Below are 26317 nucleotides of genomic sequence, written 5' to 3' on the forward strand. Positions count from 1 at the left end.
GGCCTGTTAGGCCTTCTGCTCGTTAGGCCTTCTGTTTGTTTTCTTTCTACTTGTTTTCAGGTGTGTTCAGGACCTAACAAGCTGATGAGCTGCACCTGTGTGCAGGTGTGCAGATAAGAGGACCGCTTCCTCTCCCCTTGAGAGGGCCATTCTTTGGGTTTTGGACATGCAACACTGCACTCAGACACATTGCAAACACACAACATCCATGCATTACTGATGACTAACTTTGACCCACCTCACACTGTTTGTTTGTTATTTGGTTCGTTTGGTTAATAAATCTATATTTTAGATAAAGGTCCAACCTCTCGACTCCCTCTTTTGTTGTGGCCTTACCCCTAGACCATAACATTTCCTAGAGTAAGAATAAAAAATAAACAACTCAAAATGTACAAATAAACCCTTCATGAAATATTCAGTGACCAATATAGCCACCCTTCTTTTCAATAACTGTCATGAGCCTTCCATCCATGGAGTCTGTTAATTTCTTGATCTGTTGATGATGAACATTTTGTCCAGCAACAACCACAGCCTCCCAAATGCTGTTCAAAGGGGTGTATTGTCTTCCCTCACTGTAAATCTCACATTTAAGAAGGGTCCACAAGTTCTCAATGGGTTTAGGTCAGGTGAAGAAGGGGGCCATGTCATTATTCTGTCATCTTTAAAGCCTTTGCTGGCTAGCCATGCAGTGGAGTACTTGGATGCATGTGATGGAGCATTGTCCTGCATAAAAATCATGGCCTTCTTGAAGGATGTAGATTTTTCTGTACCACCGCTTGAAGAAAGTATCTTCTAAAAACTGGCAGTAGTTTTGGGAGTTGATTTTAAGTCCATCTTTAACCCGAAAAGGTCCAACTAGCTCATCCTTAACAATAGCAGCCCATACGAGTACCCCACCTCCACGTTGCTGGCGTCTGGAGCTCTGTACCCATTAGTGATCCAGCCAAGGGTCCTTCCGTCTGGTCCGTCAAAAATCACTCTCATTTCATCTGTCTATAAAACCGTTGAAAAATCTGTCTTCAGATATTTCTTGGCCCAGCAAGTAACTTCATGTTTAATTAATCTCAAGTCTCTAGCAGTTATTCTACGTCTTTCTTAACATGTCACAATGCAAAAACACTGTTTTCCCTGGATGAACGTGAAAACAGAGATTTCCCACTTTGGCAGGAGTTTTCATAAATAATCGTCTTCAGTGATAAAATCTCCATTTCCATGTAAATGAAAGGCCAAACCGCATGGAAATAATATGCATTTTCCAATGGGGTCTTAGAAGCCATCTGTCAACCTAAGCATGCTCAGATGACCTGATAGACGAGGCACTGTTGCTCATCTGTCCATCATCGTACAAAGCCCAGTTTGATTGGCCCTAACAGCTCTGGTTCGGGGCATAGTTGCTCCACAACGCAACAAGTCCAGACTGAACTTTCCAACCTCAAATGTTGTGGACAGGGCTGTTCGCTGGCATCCAGGCTAGTAAGTGCCAATCTCAATTAGGGTTGCCACATGTACTGGATTTCCCAGGATTGTTCTCTTTTTTGAGTGTCTGTCTCGGATAATTAATAATATTTTCCTGGACATGAATTGTCCCAGTTTTGGGGTGAAAACGAACTTTTTATTATAATTTGTGCTTATATCAACGGCCGCGCAACCACAGCTACAGTATGACCCAAGATCCCACGTTGTAGTTACACGTGCGTGTCTAGCCTAGTTGCTCTGAATGGTAGAAAGGGGCAGCAGCAGTGAAAGGAGTCCATAGCGAGAGTGTGTGTGACTGCATCAACGAGTGCATCAGGTCAAATATTGGTAAGAGACAACAGGAAATGAGAGAGAGAGAGAGAGAGAGAGAGAGAGAGAGAGAGGAGAGAGATAGAGAGAGAGAGAGAGAGAGAGAGAGAGAGAGAGAGAGGGAGAGAGAGAGAGAGAGGCTGGCAGGTTCCAGGTGGCTTATCATTGTTGAAATTTCCTTTTTAATATAAGAAATGCATAACTGCTTGTAACAACTTAATATTATGCATAATATTGTTAATATTGTGTTATCAGTGTAGCACAAACAAAAAAGGCTAGAGTTTGATTAGCCTTATATCTTAAGAGCTGATGAAAGGGCTCTTTATGAGAACCATTTAGACTAAGCGACCTTAAAGTGACAATGCACCATATAAGTTAAAGGTTGTATCAGCGATTGTAGGCCCAAAAAAGGCCCGAACATAAATGATCACAGTCATCTAATCTTTCCTAACGATCTGCTAGCTATCTGCCCCATAAGCAGGCAGTCAAAAAAAAAGCGTTTCTGTAGGCAGCCTAGGCTCCGAGATCTGTACACAAAACGGGGGGGAGGGACTAGCGAGCTAGCTCTCTGTTTTGTTTGAACATCAACAGAAGTGACGTATCCCCGCTATCGCTGATACAACCTTTAAACAGGGGGGGGGGTTTCCCCGGATTTTCTCAAATCAAATGTGGCAACCCTAGTCTCAATGCAAATGTAATACTTTAGGAATACCATGGAATTGTGTTGTACCTGTTTAAAATATACTTGCCAAAAAACTTGCCAATCTGAGAACAGTTTGGTCTGAAGGAAGGAAAACAGGCCTTGTTCATGTCTGTTGCATGTTCGCCAGATTAACACAGACAATTTCATAGCATATTTCATTGATTAAACATGTACAAATAACAAATATCTCAGGTAGACACAATAAGCCACTGATTAGAACAATTCTAAAAAAAATAGTCTGAACAGTTCTGGTGAATTACGTGACTGTCTTGCTTAGCACTGAAAGCCGTAGTAGTAATCACACCAAACTGAAACCTTATGGTTGGGGGCCCGTGGGTGGTTTACTTTCCCTGTATAAATCATCACACATCACACTCGCTTTTTGGAAAGTTCTCAAACCACTAAGTTTGAAAAGCCAGTTGTATTCCACCTCACCTCACCTTCATGTCATTTTCACCTTTTAAAAATGACCACATGGTAGGGAAACATCAGACACTTCAGGAGTGCCATGACCCGGTTCAAAACCACAGGTAAACCCCTCCAAAAACACTGGCCTGTAATGGTTGGAAATGCCCTGACTCGGAGTGGAAAGAAACCAAAATCTCCCAACCAGGATTGTGCATGGCACAGATTGAGTTAAGCAACACTGGCAATAAAGAGAGAATAACAATCTAAACAAGTGAACAGGAATAGAGCAGGAAAACACTGTTTGTCACTTTGGACATTAATAAATCCAAATTCTTGTCCTCTTATCTGTCCAAGAAGGACATGATGAGAGTGATGTAAAAGAGTACATCACATGCTCGTGAGCTCTTAACATCTAAAGGTGTAGACCTGGATGAGGTATAGCCATCTTGCTGCATGGTGACAGGGGAACAGAGTCTGTTATCTTAGGATAATAACAATTTTACATTTTTATGATTTTATGATCCATTATGTGGTCACGTGTCTGCAGACATTCCAGTACAAAGCCAACATGACAGTAGAGTTGTTTTGATCACTGAACGTGTTTTGAATATTTATTTTTGAATATTTATTTTAATATTTACCATATATTTCTGAGTTATCACATTTTTGGTCACTAATGGCAGTGCTGAGTGTAGGCACTTAGACGCTCCATAGACAGGCAACGCCGCAACAGTGCGTATTTGACTACAAGTGTACTGCGCTCTCTAATCAAAGCAATCTCCAAAGGCTGTGCCTTTATGGCCAATTGTGACTTTGACCAAAGGGTAAAGTAGTCGAGGGGTCGCTGATAAAACTCTCTGCTGGGAACTCTGCTCCATCAGTACGCCGCTGTGGATGTTATTCTGTAAGATGTCTGCGAGGGTTCTGTTGGTGTTGGCCGTGGCCGTGGGGGTGGCAGCCCAGTCTGAGCTCGAGCTGCGGGCTGAAGAGTTCCTGAAGAGGTTTGACCAGAACGCCACGGAGCTGATGTACCAGTACTCACTGGCCTCCTGGGCATACAACACCAACATCACTGACGAAAACTCACAGAAGCTGGTGAGTGCAGACGGCATCTGCCAGTCACGGCAGACCGACATGGCAGAATTTAGACATGTGGGCTGATTGGTCCTGTCTGTGAGTTCTGTCTGTAAATCGTTTGGGTTTAAAGCATCTGCTAAATAAATACATTTAATTGTTAACGGGTGTGGCATACACAAATGTTGTTTCTCTCTAGTCCCAACAGGGGGCCATCTGGGGTGCCTTCTACAGCACAGTCTCAGAGGAAGCTCAGTTATTCCCCCTCGATCAGATCAGTAATCTGGAGACTAAACTACAGCTCATGACACTTCAGGACAAAGGCTCAGGAGCGCTGGACGCAGACAAGGGGGCTCACGTGAGTTAAAATGCCTGCAATGTGACACATATTCGCAATGTTAGTCATATGTGTGAGTATATTCAGGGTTCTCAAGTCTCACGCAATGGGCGTGAGACACACGCAATTCAACAAGTTCACACGCTCACACGCCACACCTTGCATTTCTCACGCAGAAATATGACTAGGGATGTCAAGGTATCTGCATAATTATTAGTGGAAGCGCAGGGATACGAGAGGATATCTCGCAGGGTTCAGAACTAGGCCACCACTCACCAGCCAAATCAAAAAAATAAATCCACCAACATCCAATCAAAAAATAGTGTTCGTTGTATCCGGGTAAAATTCCAAAATAGGACATCCCCTCCCTGCAACCACACTATATGCTTGTGCGCTTATGTGGGGTTACACGTTCAAAACTGCACCAAAATTATTTTTATTCAGAAATAATTGCTTGCTTAGCACTGGAAGCCGTAGTAGTAATCACACCAAACTGAAACCTTATGGTTGGGGGCCCGTGGGTGGTTTACTTTCCCTGTATGAATCATCACACATCACACTCGCTTTTTGGAAAGTTCTCATATCACTACGTTTGAAAAGCCAGTTGTATTCCACCTCACCTTCAAAATTATTTTTATTCAGAAATTCAACTGTCTGTCATTTGGTAAACCAGCCTATGGCACTTTAACAGTGTGTGTAAATCAGGCATTTCTACGAACACTTGTAACGCTATAGGCCTAGCCTACTTTATGGCAAAATATTTTTTTATTTATAAACTAAACTAAACTGCCGGTCATTAAGAAAACATAATGATTGTGTCATTGTAGCTTTGTGTAACCCAGACATCAGCAACGTTCATTTTATCATTTTATACGACCTATCACTCTCGTGGCTGCCTGCACTTTCCCTGTCGTCATGGCTGCAACTTTCGCACTCGTTTGTGCTTTTTAGCGGCGTGTTCATCAAGTCCCGGGACGGCCGTCTGAGCCTCATGGACCATGTCAACAATGAATGAAATGAGCTCAATGAGTGTTATCAATTTGAGCGAGTATGCTACACATTTTTTTTCTAAAGATACAGGACTGCTGCAGACAATGAGCTGCCAACCACCATAATGTAATAGCAACCCAAAATAATGAACTTGCTGTCCTTATAAAAAATAGAAAATAAAAAGTTGGTCTCAGCATGCACATAGGTTACTCAAGTGTATAAAGAAATGAGCCTAATACATAAAATATTTGTCTCACTCCTACATACATATATCTCGTAAATTGGTGAGCCATAGAATATCCCACCGTCAAGATTATTTCAAGATTCCAATCTATCCCACCTAAATATGAAATTATTTCTACTGACATGCTTCCTGGTGACATACAAACACAAATGGTTTCCCCTTGATATAAAGGCTGACATAAGAGACATAGGCTATGCAAGATGGGTACAAATCCCAGACTGTCCTGAAAAATAAACAAAAACAAGATATAGAATGTATACAATGACAAATTCAAGGTCTCAAAGGGTTAATGCTGCTTTCCAAAAAAACTCACCAGAAGTTGTTATTTAAGGGGTTATTTTACTAAAAATTATTCTGGGGGAGCATCCCCCAGACCACCCTAACTAAGCTGAGATACCAACCTTTTGAAGTGGGGGGCCCATTTCACATCTGAGCCCAGTGGCTGATAATTTGCCCATGTGTGCACACCTTTTGCTACATAGTGCGCAAGTTTTACGCACTTATTTTAATAAATGGTGCACTCATCTTTGTAAATAGTGCACTTACTTTATTAAATTCTACACACAAGTGAAACATTTTAGTGAGTGAGCAGTGCCCCCACCCCAAATCTCACTCCAAGCTGAGGTCAAAACTTGAGAACCCTGGTGACGGAAACACACAATTTGCAACACTGTCTGGTTGTAGGGTGAAGCAGAAAGAATAACCACTTTTTAATTAAATGTAGGCTAATTTACAAAGACATTGTGCCACACTGAAAGCTAATATTGTGTCACTGGCAATTTACATCTGCCCTCTGTCAAACACAATTGCATTTTCAGCTCTGAACAAAACCGCTCACGTTCAAACGAGCATTTTGTTTCATTCGTCCTGGTAGCCTAGAAATCTAGACGCACCCTAGCGGCGGCAAATGAATTTGCTCAGCCTGTACGTCTAGTAGCAAACCATAGGAATTTCTATTGGCTGATGCCGTGGACGTCATCCAATCACAGCGCTCTATTTTTTTAGAGAGTCTTAAGGCGGGCTTAACAGGATGGCGACAGTCCTACGATGGTGAACAACAAGGAAGGTGGCTATGGCGAACGAAGAGCGGTTGTTTGAATCGGCGTTGGCGTCAGCTTTAGAGGAGTTGGACTTGTGCTTTTCTTTGAAAGTTGAGCAACACAATGCACTTAAGTCATTCCTTTCGAAGAAGGATGTATTTGCCATTTTGCTGACCGGATACGGATATGGTCGTAGCGCTGGCCTATTGCATGCCTAGGCAGTTTGAAAGACAATTCTCTGCCCGCCCCTTGGATTAAGCAAGGTGAATGGGTCGATTCCAGACTATACATTTCAATGATATAGGATGGCCCGCCAGGCTACCTTTCTGGCTGACCGGGACATATAAAGCAGGAATGGGAGCAAGAGACTGAAACGTTCAAAGCAATTATGCCGAAATTGTTTCAAGGCAAACACTGAAGTGTAGCATTCGAGTTATGCTCGCATAGCACACCAATTCAAAAGTAGCCTACCCTATGTGTTTTCTGTCAGCTACGTGTCCAGCTACTGTAGGCCTATAAATGAACAGAATCAAACCGTTTTCAGTAGCCTACCACTGTTGCAGTACCCCTTACATGTTTGTACAATGTTGCATATTCCAACATAAGGAAGCAGTTAAGAAACCTCTAACTCCCTGTCTTAAACCAACGTGATAGCAGCTTCAAACATGCGTCAGCAGCTATCGTTAATGTATTTTTTTTTTACAAAAAACCCGGCTTCTTCAACAGGGTGTGCTATCGTCATCGTGTAAAGCCCGCCTCAAGGGTTCTGATTGGTGCCTAGATCTAGGAAAATTGGAAATGGGCTAGAATGGGTTCTTGGCCAGACGGACTTTCAGGGCGAATCTCGAATTTGCCGGAAGTACGTCTGGGTTTTTCCCAGGCTAGTATTTGGAGACTGCTATCTAAGCAAAGTAGAGGACATTTGACATAAATTACTTTTAGAAACGTAACATCTTATCCCCTCTCTCACAGCTGAGTAAGGAGATGATCTTATCCCCCTCTCTCACAGCTGAGTAAGGTGATGAGTGAGATGAGCACCATCTACAGCACGGCCACGGTGTGTAAAGTGGACGATTCCTTTGACTGCCAGACTCTAGAGCCAGGTAAACACAGCGTTCATGATCATGACTCTAGAGCCAGGTAAACACAGCGTTCATGATCATGAGTCTAGAGCCAGGTAAACACAGCTCTAGTGATCATGACTCTAGAGCCAGGTAAACACAGCTCTCATCATCATGACTCTAGATCCAGGTAAACACAGTTCTAGTGATCATGACGATCAAGGTCTTGATGAATGTTCTGTGATTATCGGTTATGCTCCGTAATGAGGAGGAAATAATGACCAATATATAGTTTCCTTGTAGGAAAGGGCCTTTTAAAGGGACACCAGGCAACGTTTTCGTGTTAATTAATCATCTTCGCAAGTCGGTATATGGTTAAATGACTCATTACGGGGCGAAAGAAGGCTCTCTCGCCCGACCCTACTGCCTGTAGAAAGAATATCCCACTTGCAAGTTCGGTGTATCCTACCCGCCGACCGAAGCTTGATCAGTTTACAGCACAGAGGCAGGCTAACGAAACGCTAGAGATTGTTGCAAACGTGTGTATAATGGCAGAGCCGGCGAAGAAGCAGCGAAAACCCTTGACGGAAGATGCAAAGAAAAGGAAAAGAGCTTCAGACCGAGCGAGGGGGAGTTTCGTAGAGAAAAAGCATCAGGCTTGCCTGGTGTCCCTTTAAGGTTGTGACTATTGAAGGGTGTAAATATGGCTTGGCTGATAGGAATGAGAAGATAGTAGATGGATTTTTATGGGGTCTGTCTCAGAGAACAGTGATTTGAAATGAACCAGGCAGACAGCACCTAAGAGGTGAGCATTGCCCATTCAATGGGAGGTCACATTAGAAATTCATTAGAATGTGCACTTCAAGCCACAGTTAATGCCTTTCTGAGACACACATTATCTGTGCAGAAAGCGTACACTGAGAGAAATGCTTACTGAACATCAGTGATGCGATATTCTGTATTATCAATGAGACTGGACAACAGTATGTCTTTTAACCAGCCAGCATATTTACAGTTTAGCAGGTACACATACAGACATCTGTATGAGTCCTAGCAGTGGAAGCCCCCAGAGTGACATGTTTATTCCACAGGCCTGGAGCATGTGATGGCCAACAGCAGAGACTACTATGAGCGACTGCACGTTTGGGAGGGCTGGCGAGTGGAGGTTGGGAAGAAGATGAGGCCGCTGTATGAGGACTACGTGGACCTGAAGAACGAGGCGTCCAGGCTAAACGGTACCACCTCAATCACCCTAACCCTAACCCAATCACCCTAACCCTAACCCAATCACCCTAACCCAATCACCCTAACCCACCCTAACCCTAACCCACCCTAACCCAATCACCCTAACCCACCCTAACCCTAACCCAATCACCCTAACCCTAACCCAATCACCCTAACCCTAACCCAATCACCCTAACCCTAACCCTAACTCAATCACCCTAACCCTACCCCAATCACCCTAACCCTAACCCAATCACCCTAACCCTAACTCCAGTCAGCTGAGTTAAACCACTAGGGTTGCCACATTTGATTCGAGAAAATCCGGGACATTTCCCCCCACACCCCCCAACAAAAAAAAGTTATAAATTTAAGTTATTATGCTGTTTAACTTATATGGTGCTTTGTCACTTTAAGGTTGCTTAGTCTAAATGGTTCTCATAAAGCCCTTTCATTAGCTCTTGCAAGATATAAGGCTATAAACTCTAACCTTGTTTGTTTGTGCCACATTGATAACACAATATTAACAATAGGCTCCTACACTACGCATAATACTAAGTTACAAGCAGTTATGCATTTCTTATATTAAAGAAGCACTATGCAACAATATTAGCAAAAATTACCTTGGAGGTTGGGCTCCCCATGCAGCTTCGGTAGCAAGTGACTGCTACGTAGGGTTGGCAACTTTCTGATATGAAAATAAGGAAGGAGGGGGGGGGGGGGGTTGGTTAATACACTTCAGTACACCGGCATCCACTTCAGTAAGTGTGTGGGGGGGGGGGTATTGAAATGATATATGTATTATTGTACTAAATAGTGCATAATTTTACAAAATTGGACTCCTTTCCCTGCTGCTGTCACTTTCTACATTACAGAGCAACTAGGCTAGACACGCACATGTAACTACATTGTGGGAACTGGGGTCACAACTGGGGTCAACTGTGGTTGCGCGACAGTTGCTAGATAGTAAGGTAAACCCTATTTCTGCTGCCAATCAACAAAAAACATGCCTTTTATGTCTGTTTATGTAGGCTACATAGGATTTGATGTATGATAAACACAACCAAGAACAAAACCGAATAGCTGTTTCATTTGAAACTAGCACAAATTATAATCAAATGTTCGTTTTCACCAAAAAACGGGACAATTCATGTCCTGGAAAATATTATTAATTTTCCAGGAGTCACTCAAAAATCCAGTACAACCCTATCAACCACCCTAACCCTATACCCCAGGCTCAACAGTGCCACTCCAGTCAGCTGAGCCAGCTCAGTTCAGCCACACATAGCCATAATGAGCGGTACACTAACTCAGGTTTCACCATGAATGAAACAGAAATGATAATCATTGTGACAAAGTGCAGTCCAGCCTTTAAAGATGTAAGTGGTGAACTAGAGAAAGTTTTTCTATAAAGCCCCAACGTGTACATACTGTATGTGTCGAACTGACTCCATTGAAAAGACCAGATGTCTACATTGAAGTATCTGAATAGCATTATCTTCGTGCTGTTTACTGACAACAGAATGGTAGCAACACTGACTACAAAAAGCACTACCAAAGCAGCGCACCTGAGTGTAAACATGTAATGTTGTACCGACGACAACAAATGGCTTAGTAGGTCTACATCCATAAATTGTACTCATTCAGAGTGGTGTTAAAACATGGACAACAATGCTGCTTTTCATACTATCAAAGGATTCAAGGACTATGGCGATTACTGGAGATGGAACTATGAAACCATTGAGGATGGGAAGTATAAGTACACACGGGATGAGCTCATGGATGACGTCCGTCAAATTTATAAAGAGGTTGGTTCTGTGTTTTTTTCAGTAGAGACATTTAGCAGAAGTAAAGGAAAGAAATCACATTTTTTAGATTTTTGTACAAATCTCTTTGTACAAAAATTGCGGGGAGTTTATTTGTAAAGGGGATCTATTTTAGATTGATTGGTTTCCTCATCTAGATCTTACCCCTGTACACGGAACTGCACGCGTACGTGAGATCCAAGCTGCAGCAGACATACCCCAACCATATCAGCTCAGATGGAGGCCTTCCTGCCCATCTCCTGGGTAAGTGTTAAGTGAAACAGGTCAAGAGGAAATGCAGCTGTCGAGCTGAATTTGAATACTCTCTGTATGAATGATCCACCAGAATTAAGGGCTGTTCACAACAGGAACGATAACTATAAAGACAACAGTAATTAGGCCAACAACAATATAAGTGTCCACACTGACCAACAATGGATTCTAACTGGCTGTCACCTTTTTGTTCTTAAAATTGCACTAAAAGTATTGCTATTCATGTTGTTATCATCACAGTATGCTGTGCATTCGTATTAACTAGAGCAAAACTGTGTCCTGATGTGAACAACCCTTGGAGCTGGCTAGCAATATACTGTATGTTATATATTTTGATGCATCATAGTTTTACACAACAAACCATGGCAACAGCTTGTTTTCAAAGTATGATGTACTTCTAGGTGATATGTGGGGAAGGTTTTGGACAAATTTGTACTCACTCTGTGTCCCGTACCCTGAAAAACCTGATATTGACGTCAGTAACGCTATGGTTGAACAGGTAATAAACTTCATCTTACAGTGTAGGTAGCATCCATGCTAATTAATGGCTTCATTATCTAACAACTGCATCTCATTTAGTGGGATTTGGCAATATCAAAATGTTCTCCATTGGTGGGGTTGTGGTGTGGTGGAGGCAATCATCCTAGTCCTTCACTTCACCTTGTCTATCTTTCGTTTCTTTAATGTCTAGAAATGGACTGTTGACAGGATGTTCAAGGAGGCAGAGTCATTCTTTATGTCAGTTGGCCTTTACAAAATGAATGACAATTTCTGGAGCGACTCAATGCTTGAGAAGCCAGATGATGGTAGGAGGGTGGTGTGCCACCCAACAGCGTGGGATATGGGCAATCGCAAGGATTTCAGGTACAGTAGACACTCAAAAGTGTCTTTTCAAAGCTTTTCTGTCACCCTCACCCAAATGAACATGTTGTTTACTGCATTTTTTAACATCTTCTTTAAAGCAACACCAAAGAGTTTTTGTACCTTAAAATAATGTTTCCAAAATCGTTTCAGTGGTTCATCAACTCGTAACAGGGTGAAAGTCACTTCTGCATGCGCTTCGCGACCTTCCATCAACTATAACCGCACTATACAAGTTTGCCAGATCAGGTGGCGGCAGGGCCAGGTTAGGGTCATCTGGGGCCCGGGGCAGAGGCCTCCCCGAGGCCCCCCCCCCCCCCCCCCCCCCCAACATATATTACTATTATTATTATTATCAATATACATAAGACAGAGAGAGAGAGGCAATTAAATTATGACAGACATAATGTAAAAATGAAATTTGCATTTATATTGTGGAACCGTATAACCAACATACAATTGTACCAACATACAAAAAACAAGTAGCCTACAAACAGGGGGCAATGCACACAAAAAAATCAACCATGATATATTACATTATTACCATCAATTACTTCAACTAAGGCTTGAAAACTGCCAGTGGTACCCAGGTCAGACTAAAATGTGCAACTCCCGAACTCTGAACTCATGAAACATTGTAGCCTAGAGCCACATCATGATGAGCCACATCATGATGCATTGTAACACGCTGTCTGTAATACACTGTAACACGCAGCCCTAGTATAGCCAGCCACGACATCAAATACATTGAAACACGCAGTCTAGCGCACACACACAGCCCAACCACATCAAATACAAACAAGGGGGGTGTCGCAGCCGATAACGGTAACGTTGTCAGGGACAGGGATATGCCTAGACGTGGACTTATCCCTATTTTGATCCTCGTTTTGAAAAAAGTGGACAGGTCACCTGCAGGAATGAATGGGATGGTACACACACACCCACCTAACTTTCAACGCTTTGATAATATTTGTCCCGGTTAGGTTCCTGCATTGGTCAGTTAAAAAGTAGCCTACATACTGTAGTAGGCTAATAACATCCACATGCAATATCTTTATAACAACAACGCCTAACAACGACCTATTTATTTGGACAACTTTGTATAGCCCTATAAAGTTACCTAGTTTTGTTCTAGCGAAGGCTACGTTCACGTATGGCTTTAAACAGTGGTAATGCTAGCCTAGACTTTTGACAAGCAATAATCTTGCCTACCTTGTGCTTGCGGCTTGCCCATTTGAAATAGGCCTAACTCCTCTCGCTTTGCTGTCTCCATCCTTTCTGTTTTCGTTGTTTAAAAAACTTGTTATATCCATGATGAGTCTCGCGTTAATGAATTAGCTTATACCATTATGTGCTGATAGAAAACAACAAGCTAGCCTACAACTTCTGTATCATGCCTGTGTATCTCTCCTGCTCAAACAAAAGGTGCGCGCGTGCATAGTTCTGCAATCAAGTTGATTTTGATAACGTTACAAACTTTACTTTACAGAAAATTGTATAGCCTACTGGCATGCAGTTAATGGAATAGGCTACTGTGCAGAGTTGAGAAGTTATGGTAGCCTAGGCCAATTTGGTGTGAATACACGCACATAGGGGAAATTCGACCAACCCCTGTACCTGTCCTCTGCCAGCGTGAAGAGGACACTAGCCACCATTAACCCACGCAAAGCAGCAGGCCCAGACAACATCAAAGTCAAAGTCAAAGTCAGCTTTATTGTCAATTTCTTCACATGTTCCAGACATACAAAGAGATCGAAATTACGTTTCTCACTATCCCACGGTGAAGACAAGACATATTTTACCAATTTAAGTCCACAGACAAACATAACATTCAAGTAAACAAAAAAGTAAGTAAATAAGAGGGCACATATAATAATGAAAAAAATAAGAGCAGCAAAATTTGGTTGAAAATTGTGCATAGACAGTCAATAAAATACTAGTGCAAAGTCAGGCCAATAAAAGGCTTGTGTAGTTCTGTTTGACCTAAGTAAGAAAGAAAGTGACATAGTGGTGCAAGTTATGTAAGAGCAGCAGATGTGTTGTGTTTTCAGGACAACAACAACAAGTTGTAAAGTGTACAAGTGTGCAAGTGGAGTAGTGCACGCGGCCATTGTGGGTCCAATGTCCAGGATGTTATGTAGCTGAGGGTGGAGGGGGGAGAGGAGGGAGAGAGTTCAGCATCCTTACAGCTTGGTGTATGAAGCTGTTGGTGAGTCTGGTAGTGCGGGAGCGCAGGCTTCTGTACCTCTTCCCAGAGGGCAGTAGATCGAACAGATTGTGAGCAGGGTGACTTGCATCACTCACAATTTTGGTCACCTTGCGGGTGAGGTGGGTGGTGTAAATGTCCTTCAGGGAGGGGAGTGAAGCACCAATAATCCTTCCAGCTGTGTTCACTATGCGCTGCAGGGCTTTCCTGTTGTATTCAGTGCAGCTTCCGCCCCACACAGCGATACAGGCCAACATACCAGGCCGAGTGTTGAAGAACTGTGCAGAAAAACTGAAGGATGTTTTTACAGACATTTTCAACACCTCTCTGGAGCAAGCAGTCATCCCATCACTTTTCAAAGCTGCCGCCATCATACCCGTGCCAAAGAAATCATCACCATCATGCTTGAATGACTACCGTCCTGTAGCACTCACGCCCATAATCATGAAGTGCTTCGAACGGCTAGTCATGTCACACATCAAAGCCATCCTACCCCCCACCCTGGACCCCTTCCAGTTTGCATACCGAGCCAAATGATCCACGGAGGATGCAATCTGCTCTGCCCTCCATCCAGCCCTCACCCACTTGGACAATAAAGACTCATATGAGAGAATGCTGTTCATAGACTTCAGTTCAGCATTCAATACCATAATACCACAACAACTCATCAGCAAACTGGACAAGCTAGGATTCAGCACCTCCCTCTGCAACTGGCTGCCGGACTCCCTGTTGCAGAGACCACAAGCAGTACGTGTCGGGAACAACACCTCAAGCACTCTGACCCTGAGCACAGGGGCCCCGCAAGGGTGTGTGCTCAGCCCCCTGCTATTCACACTGCTAACACATGACTGTACAACCACTCACAGCTCCAACCATCTGGTGAAGTTTGCGGACGACACAACACTGGTGGGCCTCATCACTAAGGGCGATGAGGCTCACTACAGAGCAGTAGACCTGCTGGCCAAATAGTGCAAAGACAACAACCTCCTGCTGAATATCAGCAAGACCAAGGAGATTGTTGTCAACTTTCAGAGAGGCCACAAACAACTGCCACCACTGTCCATCGACGGAGATGCTGTGGAGAGAGTGAGCAGCACAAAAATTCCTGGGGGTGCACATCAGCGACGACCTCTCCTGGACCACCAACACAGCATCACTGGCGAAGAAAGCCCAGCAGCGCCTCTACTTCTTGCGCAAATTGAAGAAGGCAAGTGCCACGCCTTCCGTCATGACCACATTCTACAGAGGGACCATAGAGAGCATCGTGTCCAGCTGCATCACAGTGTGGGGCGGAAGCTGCACAGATCAGAACAGGAAGATCCTCCAGCGCATTATTAACACAGCTAAGAGGATCATTGGAGCACCACTCCCCTCCCTGCAGGACATTTACACCATCCGCCTCACCCGCAAAGCACTAATGATTGTCAAGGACACAACCCACCCTGCACACGATTCAGCTTCCTGCCCTCTGGAAAGAGGTACAGGAGCCTCCGCTCCCGCACCACCAGACTTGCAAGTAGCTTCATCCACCAAGCAATCAGGATGCTGAACACTCTACCCACTCACCCATCACTGACAGCCCCCCCACCCACCAGCCAGCCAGGAACCTAGGATCCTGTCTACCCTAACCCCCCCCCCCAACACCTCCCCAGGACCGCCCTGTGGAACTGCACTGTGACTGCGCAGCCTAACGTGTTGCAAGCCTGATATACTTGAAATGACTGCATATCAATGTAAATATACAGTACACACAAGCACAAGTTTAAACTTCATGTAAATGTTATCAATGTTATTTATCACTCTGCCACAATGCTGCTGCTACTACTAGGTTACGCTAGGACTATGTAAATATACAACACAACTACCTCTATTTTTTGATATATATTCTATATTTCTATATTTTGATATATGTTCTATATTTCAGTCTCGCACTTTAATGTCTGTATGTGGTATGTCTGTATATTTTTATTTTTTATTGTCTATGGCTATGTCTATGTCTAAAGTATGTCTATGTCTGTATTTAAAGTATGTCTATGTCTGCATGGGAAAGTAAGAAACGAAATTTCAATTCTTTGTATGACCAGTGCATGTAAAGAAATTGACAATAAAGCCGACTTGACTTGACTTGACTTGACTCTCTCGTTGTTGAGTAGCTTGGCTGATACGCACAGTGCGTACGGCCATGGTTTTGGCGCGCCTTACTGAGAACGTCTGGCTGAAGCTCTCTCTTTTTTCAAGATCCGCTTTCATATTTCCTAATTGTCTCATGCGAAGCCATTGTTGTCTGTGATAGCATGCATTGATACGGGCAAAGACAGGTGCCCAATGCCCAAACGCGGCCCTGGGTGGCGGATAGTTTGATGGAATGAGACATGAAAAACTACACATTTTACTTGCTTTTGATGTCGCAATACATCATACATTCATAAAATCATGCAACATATTCTACCTTGTCTGTGGACATTGTTATTTTCAAAGCCAGTGCTGGATAAACAAATAGCGTGCGTGCGACAGAGGAAAAGTGCTTTGTCGTTGCTTTAACACCTTTTAATCTTTAACACCACCACTTCTCCCCATACAGTACGTCCTTTCCTATTTCACACCTCCTCTTTTGTTCTGCGTCACTTCTTTTCTTCTTTTCCCTTTCTTCACATCCTCTCATCCATGCTGCTCTCTTCTTTTTCTCTTCCTCTATATCTTGCAGAATTAAAATGTGTACAAAAATCAACATGGACGACTTCCTGACTGTCCATCACGAGATGGGGCACAACCAGTACCAGATGGCCTACAGTAACCTCTCCTATCCCCTGCGAGACGGAGCCAATGAGGGCTTCCATGAGGCGGTGGGGGAGATCATGTCACTGTCTGCTGCCACCCCATCACATCTGCTGGCCCTGGGTCTTCTGCCTGCTGACTTCAAAGAGGACAAAGGTTAATTGAAGGCACACTGAAGACGGCTTGACGCCGAAACGCAGTCAAGGGCATGGTGCAATAAATCCTTTTAAAAGTGTAATACACACTAATGCTGATGCAATAAATCCTTTTAAAAGTGTAATACAAACTAATGCTGATGCTAATGCTGAAACTTAAATAGAATATAGGATACTGCGACACACACTTTAATGTCGCACACACGTTATTATTAGGCTGGCTGCAGACCGCTGGTGTGGCGCGAGCGTAGCGTGTAGCGTGTCTGTTGCGTGGCGTCTATTCACACCACAAATGTGTCTGACGTGCGGCGGCCCCTCTTCCTACTAAAGTGCCCATATTATACTTTTTTTCAACAAGTCAAAATAGGCCTATGGGTTGCACAAAACATGTCCCTGAAGCTGTTTGCAAAAAAATCCCCTCAGATTACACGTTATCCGCAACTCCTTTCTTGCCAGTTTCAGTCTCTTTCAGACTCTTTCATGGTCCTAAGAGAAGCCAGGGAGTACAAGTCATGTCGATGACATGGTGTTGGAGGATTCGGAAGCCTCCAACTGCCAGTGATAATAAAATGCAATTTATTATGCAGGAGTAATAAAGAATGTGTGACAAACGTCATTGATGGTTTTGTTTGAATTTTTCGTAGTAAAGTGGCCTAATAGTCAAGGTATTGGGTCAGCCGAAATGTCTGCTAAATACACTAACCATAGCAGAATCAATTCAGACACCTGCATGTATGATGCAACATGGCCTAACAATGTTAAATGACAATGGGCAAAACTTTATTTGGGTCGGTATATAAGCCCAGTAGAGTTGATGTAGCTTATTCAAAAGTTTAAAAGCATTTGTGAAATTGGCTGCCTATTACCAGGTGGTAGCCCAGCATAGGCTAGGCAATGCTATATGGCCTTCGGTCTCGTACCTACGGTGGAATTACAGCCGCGGGGATATCGTTTACCAACCCCGCTCCCGCTCGTGTCATATTGCACAGATATGCTAACAAGAACGAGACGTGCCCTGGGGAGTTTCTGTTTGAAATATGGATGATATCAGATGTGTAAAAGATTACTGAACAGGTCTACCGGTCCCAGACCCAGGGGCCCAAAGGCTTAGGGGCCTCTGAAGCCCAAGCTTTTCACATAAACGTGCCCAGGGGCCCAGTGGCTCATAACCCATCCATGGACATGGAGGGAATGACATTGGTGCCACTGATGTTGAGTGAGAGGGTCTGGACATGAGGGTGTTTTGGGCCAGTGAAGAGTATTTCAAATGTATTGCAGTAGAGTTGTAGCCTAGCCACGGCCACACCAGGTCACTAGCATTTCAATCAGTCGGTAGATTACCTGCCCAATCAGCAGGGGCTTGACGCTATAGATTCGAAACCGAAAGAGCGGTAGGAGCAGTGCCCGCAAACATCAATGATTTCAAAGTTACCGGTATGTCCGTCACCATGCTAGCTTGTAAACAGATCCCAATCATGAGTGACCAGACTCTATTCATTTCATGTCTTGCTTTGCCAGGCTGGTAAAGTTGAGGAAAACTCTGTTGCATCCATGATTTCATGTCAGTGAGGCAAAGGTGAGGTGGTGGTGGACTGGGCGGTGGATATGATGTAACAAATTTCCCATAGTTTCTGACATCAACCTCTCTCAACTAACCCACAAAAACTCAATGCACAATTTTGTTTCACACCTGGAGTGTTTGTAGAAGCATCAGAGACCCAAATCGAAGTACAAAAGCACAGCAAAAGTGTGTTTTGCATAATATGGCCCCTTTAACAAACAGACCATCCTCTGAACCATATTGAATCCATCCTCCCAGTTTTTGCGCGATACTCTCACTTTTTCCTGTACCTTTTTGTAAATGTATCTGCACGAGTAAGAAATGCACAACTCACCTCAAAGCAATCCTGTTCTTGGCATGACACAACTAAGCATGTATTTGCGCAGGTTGGCTAACTTTACTTGAAGTTTTGAAATAGCACATTAGAGGAATAACTGGTTTTGCTCCTCCAGACACTGAGATCAACTTCCTGTTGAAGCAGGCTCTCACCATCGTGGCTACGCTGCCATTCACCTACATGCTGGAGGAGTGGAGGTGGCAGGCATTTCAGGGGACCATACCGAAGGACGAATGGATGCTGCGGTGGTGGAGCATGAAGTGAGCTGCTCCTCTCTGGTTGATTGATTGATTGATTGATTGATTGATTTTATTTGACCATCAATTTTTCAGACACAATACAGCATCGCACAATACAATGAAATTACAACAAAAGGTCGGGATAACATAATAATGATCTAAGGCTTATTTCCATTGTGGTCCATTTGGGGAGGTCCATATAAACTACTTACATCACCCTTGAGCGCATTTCATGTACTGACTGAATGCCCTGATAGTCTCATAAGCAGTGAACAAATATGTATGTCTGAAAAAAATTGACAGAGTTCTGAGAAACCGACTGCATTTCTCCCAGTGTTTGATGTTATCCGTGGTGACCTGAGTTTCTCTTCTCTGTCCACCTCACAGGAGAGAGTTGGTCGGTGTTGTTGAGCCTCTTCCCAGGGATGAGACGTATTGTGATCCTCCAGCTCTGTTTCATGTCTCTGGAGACTACTCCTTCATCCGGTGAAACAGAATTGCTCTCGGGGATAACATAATAAAGAGGAAAATGCATCACCTCTTCAAATATTATAAAGCTGTCTGGATTCTAACGGTCTTAATTTTCTTGATGCCCTGTCATTTAGATACTTCACAAGGACCATCTACCAGTTCCAGTTCCAGGCAGCTCTGTGTAATGCTTCTGGGCATGTTGGTCCTCTATTCAAGTGTGACATCACTAATTCAACACAGGCAGGCAACAAACTTAGGTACACAACGTAGGATATGTTACGCATATCTCACTTTTTCATGACGAGATGGTCAAATTCATTTTGTAGAATCATCTAAGTTTCAGTATCATATTAATTCAAAAACAAAAGAGAGAATTGGTGAAACTTGAATTATCATAGAAAAATAGTATGTGTACACACACATGGAAAAACATGTGAAAAACAGTGGCCTTAACAAAAAATAGGTCGATGTTGGAGTTGGGGAGATCAAAGTCTTGGACCAAAGCTTTGGAACAAATTTCTGGAGAAACCAAGATGAATTCCCAGCCCCTTCTAGACTACTTTAAAGATCTCTATGACTGGCTGAAGAAGGATAATGATGCTAACAACAGAACACGAGGATGGAACCAAAATATGGACCCATGTAAGTATAGACCCTTTTTAACAATAAAAACAAAAGCAATGCTTGAACGTTCTATTTGGTTCCCAATCTACTTCCTCTGCATTAAGATAACATATGGAATGTTAAAACAGAAGCCTTGTGGGGCCAACTATGATGCTGATAATGGAACTCTCTTGAAAGGGTCCATAAGGCCCGACCCTTACTGACCCTTAAATGTGTTGTGGACACTGAAATACTGAAACAAAAACTAACAGATATGCTATTTGTGACTGTCCAGATTCTGAGAACGCTTTCAAAGTGAGGCTGAGTTTGAAGGCTGCTTTAGGGGAGCAGGCTGTAAGTCACCAATCCCAAATTCAATGAGAGGGAAAGATACACCACTTCTACATCACTAGCTCTTAGTTTGTACTGATATCACTAATCACTTGCTCCCCAGTATGCCTGGAGCACCGATGAGATGTTCCTCTTTAAGACCACCATAGCCTATGCCATGCGACGGTACTACTCACAGAAGGGCGAGGAGCTCAAGTTTGTGTAAGTATTTCACAATTACATTCCACCTGAGAAATGACGATGGAGAGATAGGGCTACTGTTGTTTTCTTAATCAAGATCAGTTCATAGCATGTCATTTCATCTCAGAATTTTAGAGGTAGAAGTGTGCAGGTTCCCACTCTGAATAAACAGCAAAACCAAGTCTTATCAAAATACCAAAATATCTTTAATACAAACTGTAGACAACAGAGCAAATGAATTTCCAGAATGCTATTCCTATAATGCTATTACAGTAGTGCTAAGAGAATGCCATTACAGTAGTCATTGCTAATAGAATGTTATTGCAGTAGTGGTAAGAGAATGCTATTGCAGTAGGCTAGTGCTAAGAGAATGTTATTACAGTAGTATTAAGAGAATGCTATTGCAGTAGTCATAGTAGAATGCTATTGCAGTAGTCATTGCTAATAGAATGCTATTACAGTGGTCGAGTGAGTCTGGAGGCAGTTTTTGTGATGTGGTTGACATGTAGTAGGAAAGAGAAAGTGGGACAAAAGATTATTGTAGGTTGCAAGGTTGCCAATGTGGGCAGGGATAGATTACTGAACAGGTCTACCGGGCCCAGGCCCAAGGGCTTAGACAATTTTTTGGGACTCCCACGGGTCACGGTAGTCCCGCGGGAGTCCTGCTGTACGGGAGTCAATTGCATGTATTGAATAGAGTTGTAGCCTAGCCACGGCCACACCAGGTCACTAGCGTTTCAATCAGTCGGTAGATTACCTGCCCAATCAGCAGGGGCTTGACGCTATAGATTCGAAACCGAAAGAGCGGTAGGAGCAGTGCCCGCAAACATCAATGATTTCAAAGTTAGCGGTATGTCCGTCACCATGCTAGCTTGTAAACAGATCCCAATCATGAGTGACCAGACTCTATTCATTTCATGAATGAGTCTTGCTTTGCCAGGCTGGTAGAGTTGAGTCATGTCAGTGAGGCAAAGGTGAGGTGGTGGTAGACTGGGCGGTGGATACAGACCTCTGAAGTTCGCCTACAAAAAAGCTGCCATCTTTGAAATCCGGTATCTTGTGATTTTTCCTATGGGAAAATAACATGGGGATTTTGAATTATCGCACCTGTTAAACTCTCGCGGGGACAAAGAAGTCTGAAATGCAGATGTTTTGCTCAACACACTTTTGTCCTCTGCCTTTAAGTGGGTACTGTGATCTTCGGTGATATTTCGGTTTGATATTTCCACTGATTGCAATTGCTTCCAGGCCAGATGACCTACACTTTGTTCTTTTCAGGGCAGACAACGTGCACGTGTATAAAGAGACCAAAAGAGTGTCTTTCTACTTTGTTGTGACACATCCCACTGACTCAGCAAGGATCATACCAAAACATGAGGTGGAGGCTGCCATACGGTGAGATTATACAAACGATCAACTCTACCGTCTCTAGTCCCTCACCCAACCCAGTCACTTAGACGACAAAATCAGAGCATGTAGGACAACGCTGACAGTCAACTGTACCGTCTCTACCACTTACCTAACAGGCTCTGGCTACACTACAGCACATTCGTTTTAATACGGATTTTAGGAACAAATCCATTCTGCATCCACAAAAACCATTTTAGCTCAGCAAGTAGATCCATTGTGCGTCCACATTATTACCATTGATACGCAAATCTCATGACCATTCACAATTTGTCAAATCCCACATCCCCTATGTTACTGTTGCTAGGTCAGATAAACAATGGCCATGCCGTGTTAAAAACCTGCATTAAAGCCCCTGTGTAAGCAAGTGTAACATTGTTTACACTCCTACACTGTTACACGTGAACTGAACATAGTTAAAGGAACCATATGTAAGATTGTGGCCAAAACTGGTACTGCAATCACTTTCAAAATACTGAAGAGCGGTGTATCCCCTCCCCCTCCCCCCTGACTCGAGGTTGCACACGCGGATGACGAAACACTACTGACTTCGTGATTAGTAGATAGATGGAGGGTGGTGCATCAGTTCAAAACACAACATGACATGACAAAACACAACATCAACAACAGTTGAGGGCTGCAACTTCACTTTTTAAATGACAATATCCTGGCTGGACTACTGTTGTCAGTGATATAAGTATTTGAAATGAACATGATTTCTTAATGTCTAGTGACATATCAGGGCCATTTTATGATTAATTGAAATATTTTTCTTACATACGGTTCCTTTAATGGACTATTTTTGCTATGTACTTCATTAAAATGAGTTGTAGCCCTAGGCTACATTTTGCACGTTTGGCGGCGATGCTGGCGATCATGGACAATGACAGCCACCCACTACACCGCATGCTCAATAAACAGAGGAGCATGTTCAGTGGCAGACTTCTGTCACTGTCATGCTCAACAGACAGGTTGAGGAGGTTCTTTTGTCCCCAGGGCCATCCAACTTTTCAATGTCTTAAATGTTTACATTACTGTGAGTGATTTTTAAGTATGTGAGATATATGTGTGTTTGTTTTGTATGGTTGTATAAGCTACTGGATGCCTAAAATTTCCCTCAGGATGAATAAATTATCTATCTATCTATCTACCTATCTATCTATCTTTCTATTTATCTATCTATCTATCTATCTATCTAGACTGTCCAGAGGGCGCCTCAACAGCGCTTTCCAGCTGAGCGATGACACCCTTGAGTTTGAGGGTATCCTTGCCACACTGGCGCCCCCTGCAGAACAGCCGTTTACAGTGTGGCTGGTGGTGTTCGGGGTGGTCATGGGTGTGTCTGTTCTCCTGGGCATCTACCTCATCACCATGGGCATTGTGGACAGGCGAAGGTAAGGGTGATAAGAGTAATATGCAGCAAATATACTCTAAGCTGGCAGTGTATTCAGGAGCGGACTGGCCATCTGGCATACCGGGCATTGTCCCTTTTGAGCTGACAGAATATAGCCAGTACTCTAAGTACTTCCGCTCAATTTAATTTTCCTTCAGTACGTCGTCTGGGTTTGCGGTATATTCGTAGGTTTTCTCCAGCCAATCTTATCCTGTCCAATCAGCAGTGGCGGTCTTACCTTATATGACGCCCTGGGCGAACACCCTCTATTATTGAATATTGCAAGTAAACTAGCCTATGTCAGCAACAGGTTGAAGTTCATTGAATTTGAACGAGATGTAGATGCAAGCAAGCAGAGCAGATAGACATTGAGCTGCAGGTGGACAGTGCATCCTAGTTGAGGCCTAGTTGGTAACAAGAACTCAGTGATGAAGCAGGTAGGTGTGACATGACATGCTGACAACTGTAATTGATAATGTAATGATAACATAGTAAGGCTGTGCTGTGATCATAATAACAAATAGCGCATATACGTTTCCTTAATGAATGATTTGCAAACCTGGACAGCAAAAGAGTGTCTAAACGACGTTATTGGATCTTATGCACGGAGGGTAAGGGGAATAGGGTCATTCCACGTGAAAACAGCCAATATCGGGGTATCATGTACATGGTACCTCTCAGATTTTGCTGAAAAGCGGTGAAAATATGTTACCAAACGAGGGAATCTGAAGTTTCAGGTCAATATCTCAAACGGTTTGCCCGTGGCGTCCATTTGAATTTCGGGTGCCACAGGCCTAATTGACACATTGGAATTTCACATTTCATCCTTTGCCATTTTTGGAAACCCATAACGTCTGTTCTAATAGTGGTAGAAGGCTGGAAACTGGTGTGGTACTGTAGTTCATTGTAGCCTGTACTACACAATTCTGGAGGCAGAATCAACATTCCTTACTGTTTGGGTGAGAGGTGGGTCACCAAAGTCCTAAAAATGTTGACGGCATGTGTGATTTTTCAATTTTTGGGTGGCCGAAGCACCACAATTAATGATCATATTTATTCTAAACAGGATTATTTGTTATATGTGGGAACATTGCTCTTGCCAAAATTAATTTGAAGGGTATGGTACCACTGGTGGGGGTCATGTGACTCTTTTGAAACCCCATATTTGGACCCCCAAATGACCATGTGGGCACTTGATGATCCTAATGGGATTTATACCAGATAAAGATACATATTTCTTTTAATGAAATAACATTTTTGACTATTAAACTCCATAATATGAATTTTATTCTTCATAATGCACCATTTTCGACAAGGATTCCCATTAACTCCCATTAAAAGAACAAATATGTTTATCTGGTATAAATCCCATTAGGATCATCAAGTGCCCACATGGTCATTTGGGGGTCCAAATATGGGGTTCCAAGAGTCACCTCTGCCGGAGAGGGTTTTTAGACCCCCATGAAACCCCCACCAGTGGTACCATACCCTTCAAATTAATTTTGGCAAGAGCAAGGTTCCCACATATAACAAATAATCCTGTTTAGAATAAATATGATCATTAATTGTGGTGCTAGGGCCACCCAAAAAGTGAAAAATCACACATGCCGTCAACATTTTTAGGACTTTGGTGACCCACCTCTCACCCAAACAGTAAGGAATGTTGATTCTGCCTCCAGAATTGTGTAGTACAGGCTACAATGAACTACCACACCAGTTTCCAGCCCTCTACCACTATTAGAACAGACATTATGGGCTTCCAAAAATGGCAAAAGATGAAATGTGAAATTCCAATGTGTCAATTAGGGCCGTGGCACCCGAAATTCAAATGGACGGCACAGGCAAACCGTTTGAGATATTGACCTGAAACTTCAGATTCCTTTGTTTGGTAACATAAGGCATATATTCACCGCTTTTCAGCAAAATCTGAGAGGTGTCATGTACATGGGTGGCTGAGTTGGCGTAGAATGACCCAATATGGATACCTCTGTCAGAGAGATAGCCAGTGATACCTACATTTATACACTTTCAGTGCTCCACGACACTTAGTTGAAAATGTATGCATTTCAGTATAATGCAAGGATTTTGTATTTATTTAGGCGTGTCCGGCCGATTTGAGGGCCGCTTGGGCCAAATATGCCAGGGCCCGAGCCCTGTGTTTTTTTTCCCAGTCCGTTCCTGTGTATAGTGTCTCTCAAATAAATAAATCAAACATCAAATGTGTAAAGCAAACAAATTAACGGCACGTGTGGATAACCTGCTTCATCTAGGAAATCCAAGCTGGTAGAAGAGACAAAGTCTGTTACTAACCCTTATGCTGACAGCGCAAATGGCATCGCAAACAGAGGATTTGAGACCGAAGATTATCAAACAGTCATGTAACTTCACTGATGAATAACACGTGAAGGAAATATTTTATGTAGCGATCCTTAAATTCTACCACTACAACACAGACAACACACTACACACTTCATGAAGGAAATTGTTTATAAAATGGTCATTATAGACTGTTTTCATAGAAACAATGAATGGAATAAAAATTAGAGGAAGACATGCAAGGTATAGAGAAGATATAAATAACTAATTTCATTTGTTCATTTGTTTTTATTTGAATAAAGGCACATTGTCAAATACTGAGAAACATAATGAAATCAATAAATTAAAATGAAAGTAAATCTGTGAAGATAATATGACAGTAATGTGTTTATAACCTGAAAGATGTTAGATGCTTTGAAATTATGTCTACATCCATAAATAAATGCTATGCTTTCAATGCTGTATGAAGCTTATTCTTGTTTCTGACTGGTGACTTAATTGGGTGCTAAAATAAAATATGT

General features: G+C 42.9%; 1 protein-coding gene across 1 annotated transcript; it reads left to right on the forward strand.

Moving 5' to 3' along the window:
* The first annotated feature begins 3738 nt into the window (after window positions 1-3738).
* On the forward strand, window positions 3739-26258 carry ace2 (angiotensin I converting enzyme 2). The gene is made up of 18 exons (XM_042080166.1): window positions 3739-3991; window positions 4170-4328; window positions 7591-7684; window positions 8734-8877; window positions 10559-10671; window positions 10827-10932; window positions 11343-11440; window positions 11633-11805; window positions 16713-16939; window positions 18952-19096; window positions 19463-19561; window positions 19681-19803; window positions 20010-20188; window positions 20445-20503; window positions 20604-20701; window positions 21959-22075; window positions 23287-23481; window positions 25751-26258. Exons 1-18 carry the CDS (start codon window positions 3791-3793, stop codon window positions 25860-25862), a joined length of 2442 nt encoding a protein of 813 aa, XP_041936100.1. The 5' UTR covers window positions 3739-3790; the 3' UTR covers window positions 25863-26258.
* The last annotated feature ends 59 nt before the right edge of the window (window positions 26259-26317 follow it).

This window comes from Alosa sapidissima, chromosome 23 (genome assembly GCF_018492685.1).
Source record: "Alosa sapidissima isolate fAloSap1 chromosome 23, fAloSap1.pri, whole genome shotgun sequence".
In the NCBI taxonomy this organism is placed as follows: domain Eukaryota; kingdom Metazoa; phylum Chordata; class Actinopteri; order Clupeiformes; family Clupeidae; genus Alosa; species Alosa sapidissima.

Excerpts from the sequence above, each read along its gene's own strand:
- ace2 (XM_042080166.1), top strand. The coding sequence starts at position 3,791 with ATGTTATTCTGTAAGATGTCTGCGAGGGTTCTGTTGGTGTTGGCCGTG. Across the intron at positions 10,672-10,826 it reads TCCGTCAAATTTATAAAGAG|ATCTTACCCCTGTACACGGA; the intron begins GTTGGTTCTGTG and ends TTCCTCATCTAG. Across the intron at positions 10,933-11,342 it reads CCTTCCTGCCCATCTCCTGG|GTGATATGTGGGGAAGGTTT; the intron begins GTAAGTGTTAAG and ends ATGTACTTCTAG.